Below are 13,905 nucleotides of genomic sequence, written 5' to 3'. Positions count from 1 at the left end.
AGTCTGACCAGAGCCTTACAGAGCCTCAGAAGTACATCCTGCTTTTATATTCAAGTCCTCTCAAACTAAATGCCATCATTACATTTGCCTTCCTAACTACTGACTCAGCCTGCAAGTTTACCATGAAAGAATCCTGGACTGGAACTCCCAAGTCTCTTTGCCCTTCAGATTTATGAGTTTTCTCCCCATTGAGACAATAGTCCACCTTCTATTCTTCCTCCCAAAGTGCATGACCTCACACTTTCCCACATTGTACTCCATCTGCCACTTCTTTACCCACTCTCCTAACCTCTCCAAATCCTTCTGCAGCCTCCATGTCTCCTCAATGCTACCTGTCCCTCTACCTATCTTTATGTTGTCTGTAAGCTTAGCCAGAATCCCCTCAGTTCCTTCATCTAGATCATTAATGTATAAAGTGAAAGGTTGTCCCAACACTGAGCCTTGCGGAACACCACTTGTCACCAGTTGCCATCCTGAGAAGGACCCTTTTATCCCCACTCTCTGCTTCCTGCCAGACAGCCAGGCTTCTATCCATGCTAGCACCTTGTCTCTGACACCATGGGCCCTTATCTTACTCAGTAGCCTCCGATGTGGCACCTTGGCAAAGGCCTTCTTGAAGTCCACATACATAACATCCATTGGCTCTCCTTGGTCTAACCTGCTTATTACTTCCTCAAAGAATTCCAGCAGATTTGTCAGGCATGACCTCCCCTTGATGAGACCACGCTGACTTTGCGCGATTTTACCCTACACTTCCAAGTACAGGACAACCTCAGTTATCCATATGTCAATTATCTGAACATTTGGATTATCCGAACAAGATCTCAAGGTCCCGTAAAAACATTGTCCGTTATCTGAACAATCAGTTATCCATAGAAAATACTCCCCGGTCATCCCATTCGGATAATTGAGGTTGTTCTCTATTCAGAAATTTCATCCATCGCAATGGATCCCAGGATCTTACCTTGGGGGTTAGGCTAATCGGTCTATAATTTTCCATCTTTTGCCTTAATCCCTTTTTAAATAGGGGTGTCACATTAGCAATTTTCCAGTCCTCTGGGACCTTCTCCGACTCTAGCGAATCCTCAAAAGATCACCACTAACGCCTTCACCTTAGGACTATCCCTTAGTACTCTGGGGTGCAGTCCATCTGGTCCAGGTGACTAATCCATCTCCAGCCCATTCAGTTTTTCTAGCACCTTCTCCTTGGTGATGGTCACCATACTCAGCTCTGCCAACCTCACTTTCTTGGTTGTTTTGGAATATTACTCAAGTTTTCCACCGTGAAGATTGACACAAAGTCATTATCCAGTTCCTCAGCCATTTCCCTATTCCCCACTACTATCTCTCCAGTGTCATTCTCCAGCAGCCCAGGGTCCACTTTGGCCTCTTTTTTCCCCTTTATATATCTAAAGAAACTCTTACACTGGCTACCTTACCCTCATATTTAATCTTCTCCCTCATTTTTTTTGTTGCCCTCCGTTGGTCTTTGTAAGCTTCCCAATCCTCTGGTTTCTCACTGCCCTTTGCACATTATATGCTTTCCCTTTTGTTTTTATGCTATCCCTGACTTCCCTAGTCAGCCATGGTTGCCTCATCCTCCCTGAAACATGTCTCTTTTCCCTCGGGATGAATCTCTATCTCCTGAATTATCCCAGAAACCCCTGCCATTGTTGTTCCACTGTCCTTCCTGCTCGGCTCCTCTCCCAGTCAGTTCTCCCCAGCTCCTCCCTCAGGCCTCTGTAGTTGACTATATTCAGCCATAATACCGTTACCCCTGATTCTATCTTCTCCCTCACAAATTGCAGAGTAATTTCAATAATATTATAATCACCAATTCCTCAGAGTTCCATCACCTTAAGCTCCCCCATCATTGAACAACACTAAATCCAGTTTTGCCCGTTCCCTAGTGAGCTCCACCACAAGCTGCTCCAAAAAGCCGTCTCGTAGACATTCCACAAATTCCCTTCTTTGCAATCCACGACTAACCTGATTTCCCAGTCCACCTACATATTGAAAACCCCCAGGATCACTGTAGCTTTGCCTTTCCTACACAGCTTTTCTATCTCCTGGTGTATCTTGCGCCCCAGCTCCTGACTACTGTTTGGAGGCCTCTGCATAACTCCAACTACGGTTTTGTCATTTTAGTACGATTGATTTAATTTCATTTCTTACTGATAAGGCAACCCCACCCCCTCTGCCCACCTTCCTATTTTTTTGACAGGATGTATATCCTTGGGTATTCAGCTCCCAGCCCTTGATCCCCTTACAGCCATGTCTCGGTGATGCCCACCACATCGTACCTACCAATTTCATTACCTTGTTCCTTATACAGTCTGTATTCAGATGGAACATCTTCAGTCCTGTATTAACTGTCCCTCTTCTCATTGCCATTCATTTGTCCAGGGTGTTTGAAGTTTGATTGCTGACCCTTTCCATACACGCTGCTGTATTTGTGTTTGTGCTGCATTCTTACCACCTCCTCTAAATCGGGTTTTCAAACTTCCCTGAGAACTGAACCCTCACTCTCACTATTTAGTTTAAAGCCCTGCCTACAGCCCCCTGGTTATGTGATTCGTTAGGACTCTTGCCCCAACACTGTTCAGGTGAAGACCATCCCATCTGAACAGATCCCTCCTTCCCAAATACTGGTGTCAGTGTCCCATGAATTCAAACCCAGTTCTCCCACACCAATCTTTCAGCCACACATTTACCTGCTTAACCTTACTGGCCCTGTGCCAATTAGCTCATGGCTCGGGTAGTAATCCAGAGATTATGACATTTTTGGTTCTGTTTTTTAACGTAGCTCCTAGCTGTTTATACTCACTCAGCAGAACTGCTGCCTTAGTTTTATCGATGTCATTGATACCTATGTGGACCACAACCAGTGGAGCTCTATCCTCCCCCTCCACGTTGCTCTGCAGCCCAGACAAGAGGGGGATCGTGCCATCGACTGAGCGCCGGGCACACCGAAGTCCACACATCAGCTGGGCAAAGTGCCCTCCTGCTGTGCCAATCTATCCAAGCCTGCTTTGTTCAGCGTGGGATCCAGCAATCACATTTGGCCTCAAATCCTTCTCGCCGAGCAACGTCATCTTTTCTATTCATTCATGGGATGTGGGCGCCGCTGGCCAGGTCACCACTTATTGCCCATCCCTAAATGCCCAGAGGGCACAGCAAGTAAAAGACATTTAACGGAACACCAGATTCCACAGTCAGAATGAGAGAACTCAGCCATCAAAAAAAGACTCAATAATCTGAGCTCTATGTTTCAACTACTCTGCCATCATTACACATTAGATAGAAAGAAGAGGGACTGTAAACTCAGCTTTGGGACATAGGATCAGGAAGAGTCCCTTCTGCCCCTTCAACCTGTTCTACCCATTCTTTAGAAAATGGCTGATTTGCATCATAATTCCAAGTGTCCATCTTTGTTTCCATTTACCTTGCCCAGCGCAAACATATCGATCTCCGTTTGGAGTGTATCAGTTAACCTGGGGAGTCAAACATTTTTCTTTTGGATTCCAGATTTCTAAAAGAAGTCATTGCAGAGAGAGTGCACAAGCTTGATTGCCAACGCTTCCTAGATTCTGGAATGTTCCCCAGCTCGTTAGAAGTTAGCAAACGTGCAACTGCCTTGAAGAAAAACAGGGAGAGAGAGCACAGCAGTACAGGCCAGTTAGCCCGATACCAGTCGTTGGGAAAATGCTAGGGAGTCTTCATAAAGCCTACAGAAAATCATTGTATAATCAGGCAAAGTCACCACAAGTTTTCGAAAGATAAATCACGCTTTACAAAGCTATCAGGTTTTTTAGGGATGTAACTCGCAGGGTGGACTAAAAGGAACCAGAAGATTGTCATACAGCACAGAAACAGATACTTGGATCCAACCTGTCCATGCCGACCTGAATCTCAAACTAAACTAGTCACTGCCTGCACTTGGCCCATATCCCTCCAAACATTCATTACTCATGCACTTATCCAAATGTCTTTCAAACATTATAACTTGTACCCGCATCCGCCACTTCCTCTGGCAGTTCATTCCACACACGGAGCACTCTCTGTGTAAAAGAATTGCCCCCATGTCCCCTTTTCAAAGTTTTCTCTTCCCACCTTAAAAATATGCCCCTCAGTTTTGAATTCCCCACCCTCAGGAAAAGAAACCTGCCATTCACCTTATCTATGCTCCTCAAGATTTTATAAACCTCGATAAGGTCATCCCTTAACCTCCTCCGCTCCAGTGGAAAAAGTCCCAGCCGATCCGACCTATTTTTATATCTCAAACTCTCCATTCCCAGCAACATCTGGTAAATCTGATCTGAGGCCTCTTCGGTTTAATAATATCCTTCCAAAACCAGAACTGCACACAATACTCCTGATGAGGCCTCACCGAGATCCTGTACAACCTCAACATGGCATCCCAACTCCTGGACTCAAAGGTCTGACCAATGAAGGCAATGTGCTAAATGCCTTCTTAACCGACCTGAAAAAATGTGACGCAAATGTCAAAGAATTACGTGCTGGAACTGTTAGGTGTCAGCGTCCTACAACGCACGACTCAGGGCATCCGATAAAATGGCATCCCGAAGCTCACTGGGCAAGACGAGGGCTCACCGCATTGGGGCAACATTTTCTGTGTGGGTTGATTAATCGACAGGAAACAGACAGCCGATGTATACAAGCCATTTTCAGGCTGTGATTAAATGGAGTGCCACAAGGATCAATGCTGTACCCCTCAGCTCGTTTACAGTCTATAGTCATGAGGTAGAGGAGGAGACAGATAGCAATGTATTCCCCTCGCTGTTTTCCCCTGTCGAAGCGAAGTAGAGAAGGGTAAGCTGTGGGGAGGGCACAGAAGCTGCAATGAGGTAGCGACAGATTAAGTGAGTGGGCACTTGTGGGCCGATCGACTATACTGTGCGAAACATGGGACTATTCTCTTTGGATCTTATCAATAGCACAACAGAATTTTTGCAAAAGCCATGAAACTTCTAAGTGTTTTAAATAACATAAACATTCAGAGGGATCTAGAAACCAGCAAGTTAATATGCAGGTATAGTAAGCAATTAGGAATGAAAATGACATGTTAGTCTTTGCTGCAAGGGGATTAAAGCACCTTGTAAAGGAAGAACATATTTGCAATGGAGACTGGACGGTGAAGGTTTGACTAGATTGGCTCCAGAGATTAGAGTTGTCCCTGCAATGAGAGGCTGAGTCTATATTCTCCGGAGTTTGGAAGAACGAGAGGAAATCCCACTGAGGCTTACAAGCTTCTGAAGGAGCTGATAGAGTAGACACCAGGAGGTTGACTCTCTTTCGCCTGGGAATCCGCAGCACAAGGGCACAGCGTCAGAAGGAGGCAGTGATCACTTATGACAGAGGTGAGGAGGGATAGCTTCACTCTGTGGAGATTCCATTCCTGAATACCTTTAAGGTCAGGGTCAACAGGGCTCTTGGTCTTTCAGGAATCCAAGGGATATGGAGAGAAGATGAGGAGCTCAAGGCCTAAGATCATATAGAATGGTGAAGCAAGCTTGAGAAACTGAACAGGCTCCTCCTGCTCCCAAACGCGTGTGGCCTTGTGGTTACAATGGAGGATTAGGGGGCTGGGTTAAACACAAGAAGGATGAGCTTCAATGGGTGAATGTTCCACGGGAGTTGGGTTTCGTAAGAAGTGATAGTGTGCTGAAAGGAGGAGCCTCAGGGACATATGTGACTCCCTCCCATTTCTTACTACTCTTGTGTGGTTTAATAATTTGAATGATTCCCAACTTTCAGGCAGTGGTGGTCTCGTACACTTCCCGCAGAGGTCCAACGCATGCATGGAATTAGAATTAGTTTTATTGTCACACGTACTCAACTGAGTGCAAGTCACCACTTATGACACCATCTTAGGTACAAAGGTACTGTGTTGTTCTCATGATGGGAATGAACCACAACCACAATTCTTCACCGAATATTTCTAAAATAACTGGAAGGCAAGTCTCCGACCTCTGCGCTGAATTCGAGGCTATGTTTTATGGATCCATGGACACAGAGGAGGGAGACTGCATCACATGTTTGAAAAATGTACTCTGGTTCCCACTGGGGTGTGTGCTATATTGGAACCCCGAGAAACATCTCTTTAATAGATTTGTTGTTCCAAAGTGGGACAAGTGGGAAAGTGTGCCCTAATTTACTCAGAAATCAGTCACTTTTGTATAGGTCACTCACTACCAGCATCCAATGATAAGCTGAATTGCTTCAGACTATGCACCAAACAAGGGAATTTAGCTCAGCGAAAGACAATGCGACTACAAATCCACTTATTTCTACTAAAGTTATTCACAGAGGCCACAGCGTTCTTCAAAGGAGGGCAGGATTCCTCCTATCCTAGTCAAAATTGGTCCCGACATCGACAATGCCACACTGCTGACCTGCTCATTTATCACATTGCCATTTGTGGGATCTTCCTGTGCACAATTAACTCAGCCTTGCAGAAGCAGCAGGGCCTGTGCCTCGTCAATCACCCCACCCCCGGCTGCTGAGGTTGTGAATGGCGCTACCAAAATGCTCGCCCCTCTTTCGAAAAGTGGAAAGATAATGCCAACCACATCACTCTGTGCTTGCATTGCGAAAAGTACCTCGCAGTTTGATGTTGACACCTTGCCGAACCCACGAGTATGTCCCGTAGCTTGAGTAGTCTTCAGGGATCGGGGTCTCCTTTATCCACTGTCCACAGGCAAACTCAAAGAAGTTCTCACACGGATCTGCTGACCAGTTGATTTTCTTGAAGATGTGAACACCTGCAAGAGAAAACGATGGCGCGTCAAACACCATTTTACAACGACCTGAGCAAGACAGGCCTCAGTCTAAAATGGCTCTGCAACTTCCATTTCTGAAAAAGTGTCACACTGGACTTGAAACGTTAACTCTGTTTCTCTTTCCCTGAACTTTCCCAGCACTCTGTTTTTTTTTTATGACTGCAGTCTCCCGTACTTGGCTACAGGGTCACAGTATGAGGCGACTATTGTTATGATCACCGAATGTCAGGCAAAGTCTCTATAACTCGCAGATTCCCTCACGGAATAAATCCTTCCACACTGAGGGTCACATCACCTCCTCTTGTGATCTCATCACTATCCCATTGCTAGCTCTTGCCCTTACACTCCACCTGTCCCTGAATGTTTACCCACTCCCACCTTTGCTAGCTTTTTGCTCATCACTGACCCGTTTCCAAACACCCATATTAACATTTTTGACCATGAGAACCTTTATCCACGTATGGAGTCAGCTATTACGAGGGGGCATAGCTTTAAATTAAGGGGTGGTAGGTATAGGAAAGATGTTAGGGGTAGATTCTTTACTCAGTGAGTCGTAAGTTCATGGAATGCCCTGCCAGTAGCAGTAGTGGACTCTCCCTCTTTATGGGTATTTAAGCGGGCATTGGATAGGCATATGGAGGATAGTGGGTTAGTGTAGGTTAGGTGGGCTTTGATCGGCGCAACATCGAGGGCCAAAGGGCCTGTACTGCGCTGTATTCTTCTATGTTCCACGTAAGTGTATAATAACTCCTCTCCCCCACCAGGTTCCTTGTGGCAAATCGTCAGCATTGACCACGTTCTGGATCCCCCTGAGGACGCCGGACTGCTGCCAGTTGTGTAATCCCTTCCTCAGAGCGTAAGGAATTTCTTTATCGCTGTCCAACTGTGCTAAGCCAACCAGCACTTCTGTGACTGGTCACACGTACGGAGCCAACAGCTAGGGCCTGTTTTCCTGACAGCACAGGAGGCTGAGGGGACTCTGATTGAGGCGCACCAACTTCTAAGCAGCATAGACAGGCAAGATAGGGAGAAAGTTTTCCCCTTAGCAGAGAGGTCAATAACCAGGGGTACAGGTTGAAGGTAAGGAGCAGGAGGTTTACAGGAGATTTGAGGAAACAGCTTCAACCACCCAGAGGATGGTGGGTATCTGGAACTCACTACCTGAAAGAGGCAGGAATATTTGAATATTTAGATGGATCCTTGAAACAAAGAATAAAGAACATTCCAGCACAGGAACAGGCCCTTCGGCCCTCCAAGCCTGCGCTGATCCAGATCCACTACCTAAATCTATTGCCTATTTTCTAAGGATCTGTATCCCTCTGCTCCCGGCCCATTTATGTATCTGTCTAGATACATTTCCTGAGGAGTTCCAACACATGCATTGAATTAGAATTAGTTTTATTGTCACATGTACTCAACTGAGTGCAATGAACAGTTGACAAGTCATCACTTATGATGCCATCTTAGGTACAAAGGTGTTCTCGTGATGGGAATGAACCACAACTGCAATTCTTCACCGGATATTTCTAAAATAACTGGAAGGCAATTCTCTGACCTCTGCGCTGAATTCGAGGCTATATTTTGTGGCTCCATGGACACTGAGGAGGGAGTTACCATCAGGCTTTGGGTCCTATCCAAACTAATGCTCTTCAGGAGACCCAGCACCACTTCTTTCTTGATCTCACAATGCCCTCGCATATTAGCCTGCTCCACACAAACCTCAACTATCCTCCATATCCTTCCCCTGTGTGAACACTGACACAAGGGATCATTTAGGATCTCATCCACATCCTGTGACTCCAAGCACAAGTTCCCTTCTCTCTCCTCAAGTGGCCCTACCTTCTCCCGAGTCGTCCCCTTGTTTGTAATGTACGTGTAGAATGCCTTGGAATGCTCTCTAACCCCACTAAAGCCAAGGTCATTTTACGAACCCCTTCTCCTAAAGCCCAGCTCGAGTTCCTTCCTCCGTCCTTTATATTCCTCACGGTCTCTTTCCAATTTTAGCTCCCTAAACCTCACATAAGCTCCTTTTTCCCCTTTTGACTAAATTTATAACCTCCCTCGATATCCAAAAGTCGCTCACCTTGCCATCCCCGTCTTCCCTCCTCACTGGAACGTGTCAGTCCTGAACTCTCATTAGGTCTTTCAACAATTGTGCTTGTCAAATATGGGCCTGCCTAATAACAGCTCCTACCGATTAACACTCCCAAGTTCCTGCCTAATAGTGAGGTAATTTGGCCACCGAGGGGGACCTTGCCACACGATCCTGATTTATCCTTCTCAGGTAGAGGAATCTTTCCTCTGAGGGTACTGTGTGGAATTCTTCACCACCAAGGCTGGGTCATTAGTCAAGGCGGAGACAGACAGCTCTCCCAATCAGAAAGGTAATCAAGGGATCTGGGGAAATGGTAGGATGACGGAGATGAGGAGTGTCAGATTAGGCTTGACCAGTCAGTGAGCGAAACTCCGTCAATCCACAAGGATAGAAGGATGCTGGAAAAGCACAGCAGGTCCGGCAGCATCCAAGGAGCAGGAAACTCGACGTTTCATGCAAAAGCCCATGTTCAGGAATGATTCAGGATTAGTTTACAGGGATAAGGTGGGGAAGAATGGATCCCTAGGATTAGTTTACAGGGATACGGGGAGACAGTGGAACAATGGGATTAGTTTACAGGGATACGCGGAGACAGTGGAACAATGGGATTAGTTTACAGGGATACGCGGAGACAGTGGAACAATGGGATTAGTTTACAGGGATACGCGGAGACAGTGGAACAATGGGATTAGTTTACAGGGATACGCGGAGACAGTGGAACAATGGGATTAGTTTACAGGGATACGCGGAGACAGTGGAACAATGGGATTAGTTTACAGGGATACGCGGAGACAGTGGAACAATGGGATTAGTTTACAGGGATATGGGGAGAGAGAGGGAACAATGGGATTAGTTTACAGGGATAAGGGCAAACAATAGAACAATGGGATTAGTTTACAGGGATACGGGAAAAGAGTGGGACAATGGGATTAGTTTACAGGGATACGGAGAGATAGTGGAACAATGGGATTAGTTTCCAGGGATACAGGGAGAAAGTGGGACAATGGGATTAGTTTACGGGTATACAGGGAGAGTGTGGGACAATGGGATTAGTTTACAGGGATACGGGGAGACAGTGGGACATTGTGATTAGTTTACAGGGATACGGGGAGAGAGAAGGACAATGGGATTAGTTTCCAGGGATACAGGGAGAAAGTGGGACAATGGGATTAGTTTACAGGGATACGGGGAGAGTGTGGGACAATGGATTAGTTTACAGGGATACAGGGAGACAGTGGAACAATGGGATTAGTTTACAGGGATACGGGGAGAGAGAGGAACAATGTGATTAGTTTACAGGGATACGCGGAGACAGTGGGACATTGTGATTAGTTTACAGGGATACGGGGAGAGAGAAGGACAATGGGATTAGTTTACAGGGATACAGGGAGAGAGAAGGACAATGGGATTAGTTTACAGGGATACAGGGAGAGAGAAGGGCAATGGGATTAAAGGGAGAGAGAAGGACAATGGGATTAGTTTACAGGGATAAAGGGAGACAATGGGAAAATGGGATTAGTTTACACGGATACGGGGAGACAGTGGAACAATGGGGTTAGTTTATAGGGATACGGGGAGACAGTGGGACAATGGGATTAGTTTGTGGGGATAAAGGGAGACAGTGGAACAATGGGATTAGTTTCCAGGGATACAGGGAGAGAGTGGAAAAAGGGGATTAGTTTATAGGGATACGGGGAGAGAACGGAACAATGGGATTAGTTTACAGGGATACGGGGAGAGAGTGGGACAACGGGATTAGTTTACAGGGATATGGGGAGAAAGTGGAAAAATGGGATTAGTTTACACGGATACAAGGAGAAAATGGAACAATGGGATTCGTTTACAGGGATATGGGGAGAGAGTGGAAAAATGGGATTAGTTTACAGGGATACGGGGAGACAATGAAACAATGGGATTAGTTTACAGGGATACGGGTAGAGTGTGAAAAAATGCGATTAGTTTACGCGGATACAGGGAGAGAGTGGAAAAAGGGGATTCGTTTATAGGGATACGGGGAGACAACGGAACAATGGGATTAGTTTACAGGGATACAGGGAGAGAGAAGGACAATGGGATTAGTTTATGGGATTAGTTTACAGGAATACGGAGAGATAGTGGAACAATGGGATTGGTTTACAGGGATACAGAGAGAAAGTGGGACAATGGGATTAGTTTAAAGGGAAAAGGGGGAAGAGAGTGGGAAAATGGGATTAGTTTACAGGGATACAGGGAGAGAGAGGAACAATGGGATTAGTTTCCAAGGATACGGGGAGACAGTGGGACAATGAGATTAGTTTACAGTGAGACGGGGAGACAGTAGGACAATGGGATTAGTTTCCAGGGATACGGAGAGACAGTGGAACAATGGGATTAGTTTACAGGGATACACAGAGAGAGTGGGACAATGGGATTAGTTTTCAGGGATACGGGGAGACAGTGGGAAAATGGGATTAGTTTACAGGGATACGGGGAGAGAGTGGGACAATGGGAATATTTTACAGGGATACGGGGAGACAGTGGAACAATGGGATTAGTTTACAGGGATACGGGAAGACAGTGGGACAATGGGATTAGTTTACAGGGATATGGGGAGACAGTGGGACAATGAGATTAGTTTACAGGGATACAGGGAGACAGTCGAAAAATGGGATAAATTTACAGGGATACAGGGAGAGAGTGGAACAATGGGTTTAGTTTACAGGGAAAAGGGGGAGAGAATGGGAAAATGGGATTAGTTTACAGGGATAGTGGGAGAGAGTGGAACAATGAGATTTTTTTACTGGGATACGGGGAGAGAGTTGGACAATGGGATTAGATCACAGGGTTACAGAGGTATAGTGGGAATTTGGCACTTTTTGGGATTAATCGAGGCCTGCAGGAAAGGTTGAGGCTGTGGCATTAGTATGTGGTTAATATAGGGGGCTTCGGGGAGCGGGAGCTGGACAATGGAATTAGGTTTGGGATTGTTACAGGTGCATTGGGACAGCAAGGAGAAGTGCAATGAGTTTGAGCTTGGTGCAGGACTATTGGGGGAGGGAGAGGATCAATTTGGGGCTCGCGACCGGGCTATGGGCAGACAGTGGGGATTAGCAATATATAGTGGTCTTGCAATGACACCCAAGTCATGAGAAGATATGAATCAGGAGGTGGAAAAGGCCATTCAGCCCCTCAAGTCTGTTCCTTCATCCGGTTAATTCAACTCCACATTCCCACGGAGTCTGGAAACTGATAGATTCCTGACAAAACAACAGAATCAACCCCTGCCTTTCCAGATTCAATAGCCCAGACTCCATCGCTCGGGAAGCAAAGGCATCTCGGCACCAACTGGAACAAGGCCACTTGCTGAGAGTGATGGACCTTACCAGCCTCGGTGCACTCCGGGCTGAGGCAGTGCTCCTCCTGTTGCAGATGGATCACTCGGCTCCCAACTGGAAAGAAGATAATTCGCATCAGTTTTCCTTTGTCCTGTGAACTATCGGCCGCGCCACCCTCTGTACCTAGCCTGGACGCTGCAGGCCAACTGCAACAGCTCAGCACGTTCCGAAGGGATTCAAAATGTGAAAAGAAATCATTCTGAGCGACTGGGAATTCTGGGGGTGCTCAAGCTGAGGCTGCCCTTGGCTCTGATAAAGGGTGAGACACTGTAATGCAGCGCTGAGGGACAGGCCCACAGAGTCTGTGAGACTGAGCTCCTGTGGATATATAAGATCCCTGGTCACTCCTGGCAGGAGAGGAAGGGAGCGCTCCCTAGTAACTTAGTCCCTCAACCAAAACTATCGATCTGGTCTTTATTACACTGGGAGCTTGCTGTGCATAAATCAGTCACCATGTTTTTACAGAAGCCCCACCGTGTGGAAGCAGACCATTCAGCCCCTCTGACGAGCATCCCACTCAGACAGAACCCTTTACCCTCTGACCCTGCATTCGCCATGACCAATCCACCCTGACCTGCACATCCCTGTACACTACGGAAAATGTAGCCTGGCCAATTCACCTAACCTGCACATCTTTGGACTGTGGGAGGAAACCCACGCAGACCCGGGGAGAATGTGCAAACTCCACACAGACAGTCGCCCGAGGCTGGGATTGAACCTGGGACCCTGACGCTGTGAGGCAGCAGTGCTAACCACTGAGCCATCGTGCTACCCAACACTCCCTACATTGCCGACGCACTCACATCATGAACAGGTGGGATGGAAAGCGACATCCTGAGGTCCTGAAAGGCACTATCTAAATGCAAACGTCTTGGCTTCCTTGCGCTCTCTGTAGCTCGACGGACACCCTTTTAGCTCAGTCGTCTGGACGTCCAGTTTGTGATGCAGAGTGCCACCAACAGCGTGGGTTCAATTCCCCACCCCGGCTGAAGCTACCATGAAGAACTGTCCATTTTAACCCCACCCCTCACCTAAGGCAGGTCAAACCAATCTCTGGAATGAGAGAGTCGTCTGATAAGACCACGGAGACTTCATATTAAAGGGAATGAAATTATTGTTGATGCTGGAAATCAGAAACAAAAAAAACGTTAGTTTGGAAAAAAACTCAGCAGGTCTGGCAGCATCTGTGGAGAGAATGCAGACCTGATGTGTTATTCCAGCGAGTCTTCTTCAGAACTGACTGCATCCTTGATCCAGCAGGTTCTGTCCCTCTTTCAGGTTTCCAATATCCACGAGACTTTGTTGCTTTTATTTCTGTTTAGTGAACATTCGTTGCGCCCAACTTTCAGCCTTACCCTCCCCGCTCAGAGTTAGCAGAGAGGGCCCTCCATCCCACACTGACCTGGGAGGAATGGTGATGGTTGGGTCTGAGGGGGTCCATAAGACATAGGAGTGGAAGTAAGGCCACTCGGCCCATTGAGACCACTCCGCCATTCAATCATGGCTGATGGGCATTTCAACGAGGTAGAAACAATGACTGCAGATGCTGGGAACCAGATTCTGGATTAGTGGCGCTGGAAGAGCACAGCAGTTCAGGCAGCATCCAAGGAGCTTCGAAATCGACGTTTCGGGC

The 13,905-nt window shown here is 46.8% G+C and overlaps 1 protein-coding gene across 2 annotated transcripts in view; it reads right to left on the bottom strand.

The window, feature by feature from the left end:
* The window catches only part of phex (phosphate regulating endopeptidase homolog, X-linked), a 268,434-nt gene that overhangs the window by 73,341 nt on the left and 181,188 nt on the right, over positions 1 to 13,905 (bottom strand). For both annotated transcript variants that reach the window (XM_072584731.1, XM_072584730.1), the window contains exons 2-3: positions 12,261 to 12,326; positions 6,624 to 6,785 (exon numbers count right to left, since the gene is read on the bottom strand). In XM_072584731.1, the coding sequence (XP_072440832.1) occupies positions 6,624 to 6,785; positions 12,261 to 12,326 (228 nt within the window). The remainder of the gene's footprint in view (positions 1 to 6,623; positions 6,786 to 12,260; positions 12,327 to 13,905) is intronic.

This window comes from Chiloscyllium punctatum, chromosome 15, assembly GCF_047496795.1.
Source record: "Chiloscyllium punctatum isolate Juve2018m chromosome 15, sChiPun1.3, whole genome shotgun sequence".
NCBI lineage: Eukaryota > Metazoa > Chordata > Chondrichthyes > Orectolobiformes > Hemiscylliidae > Chiloscyllium > Chiloscyllium punctatum.
This window is presented reverse-complemented; position numbering and strand designations above follow the sequence as displayed.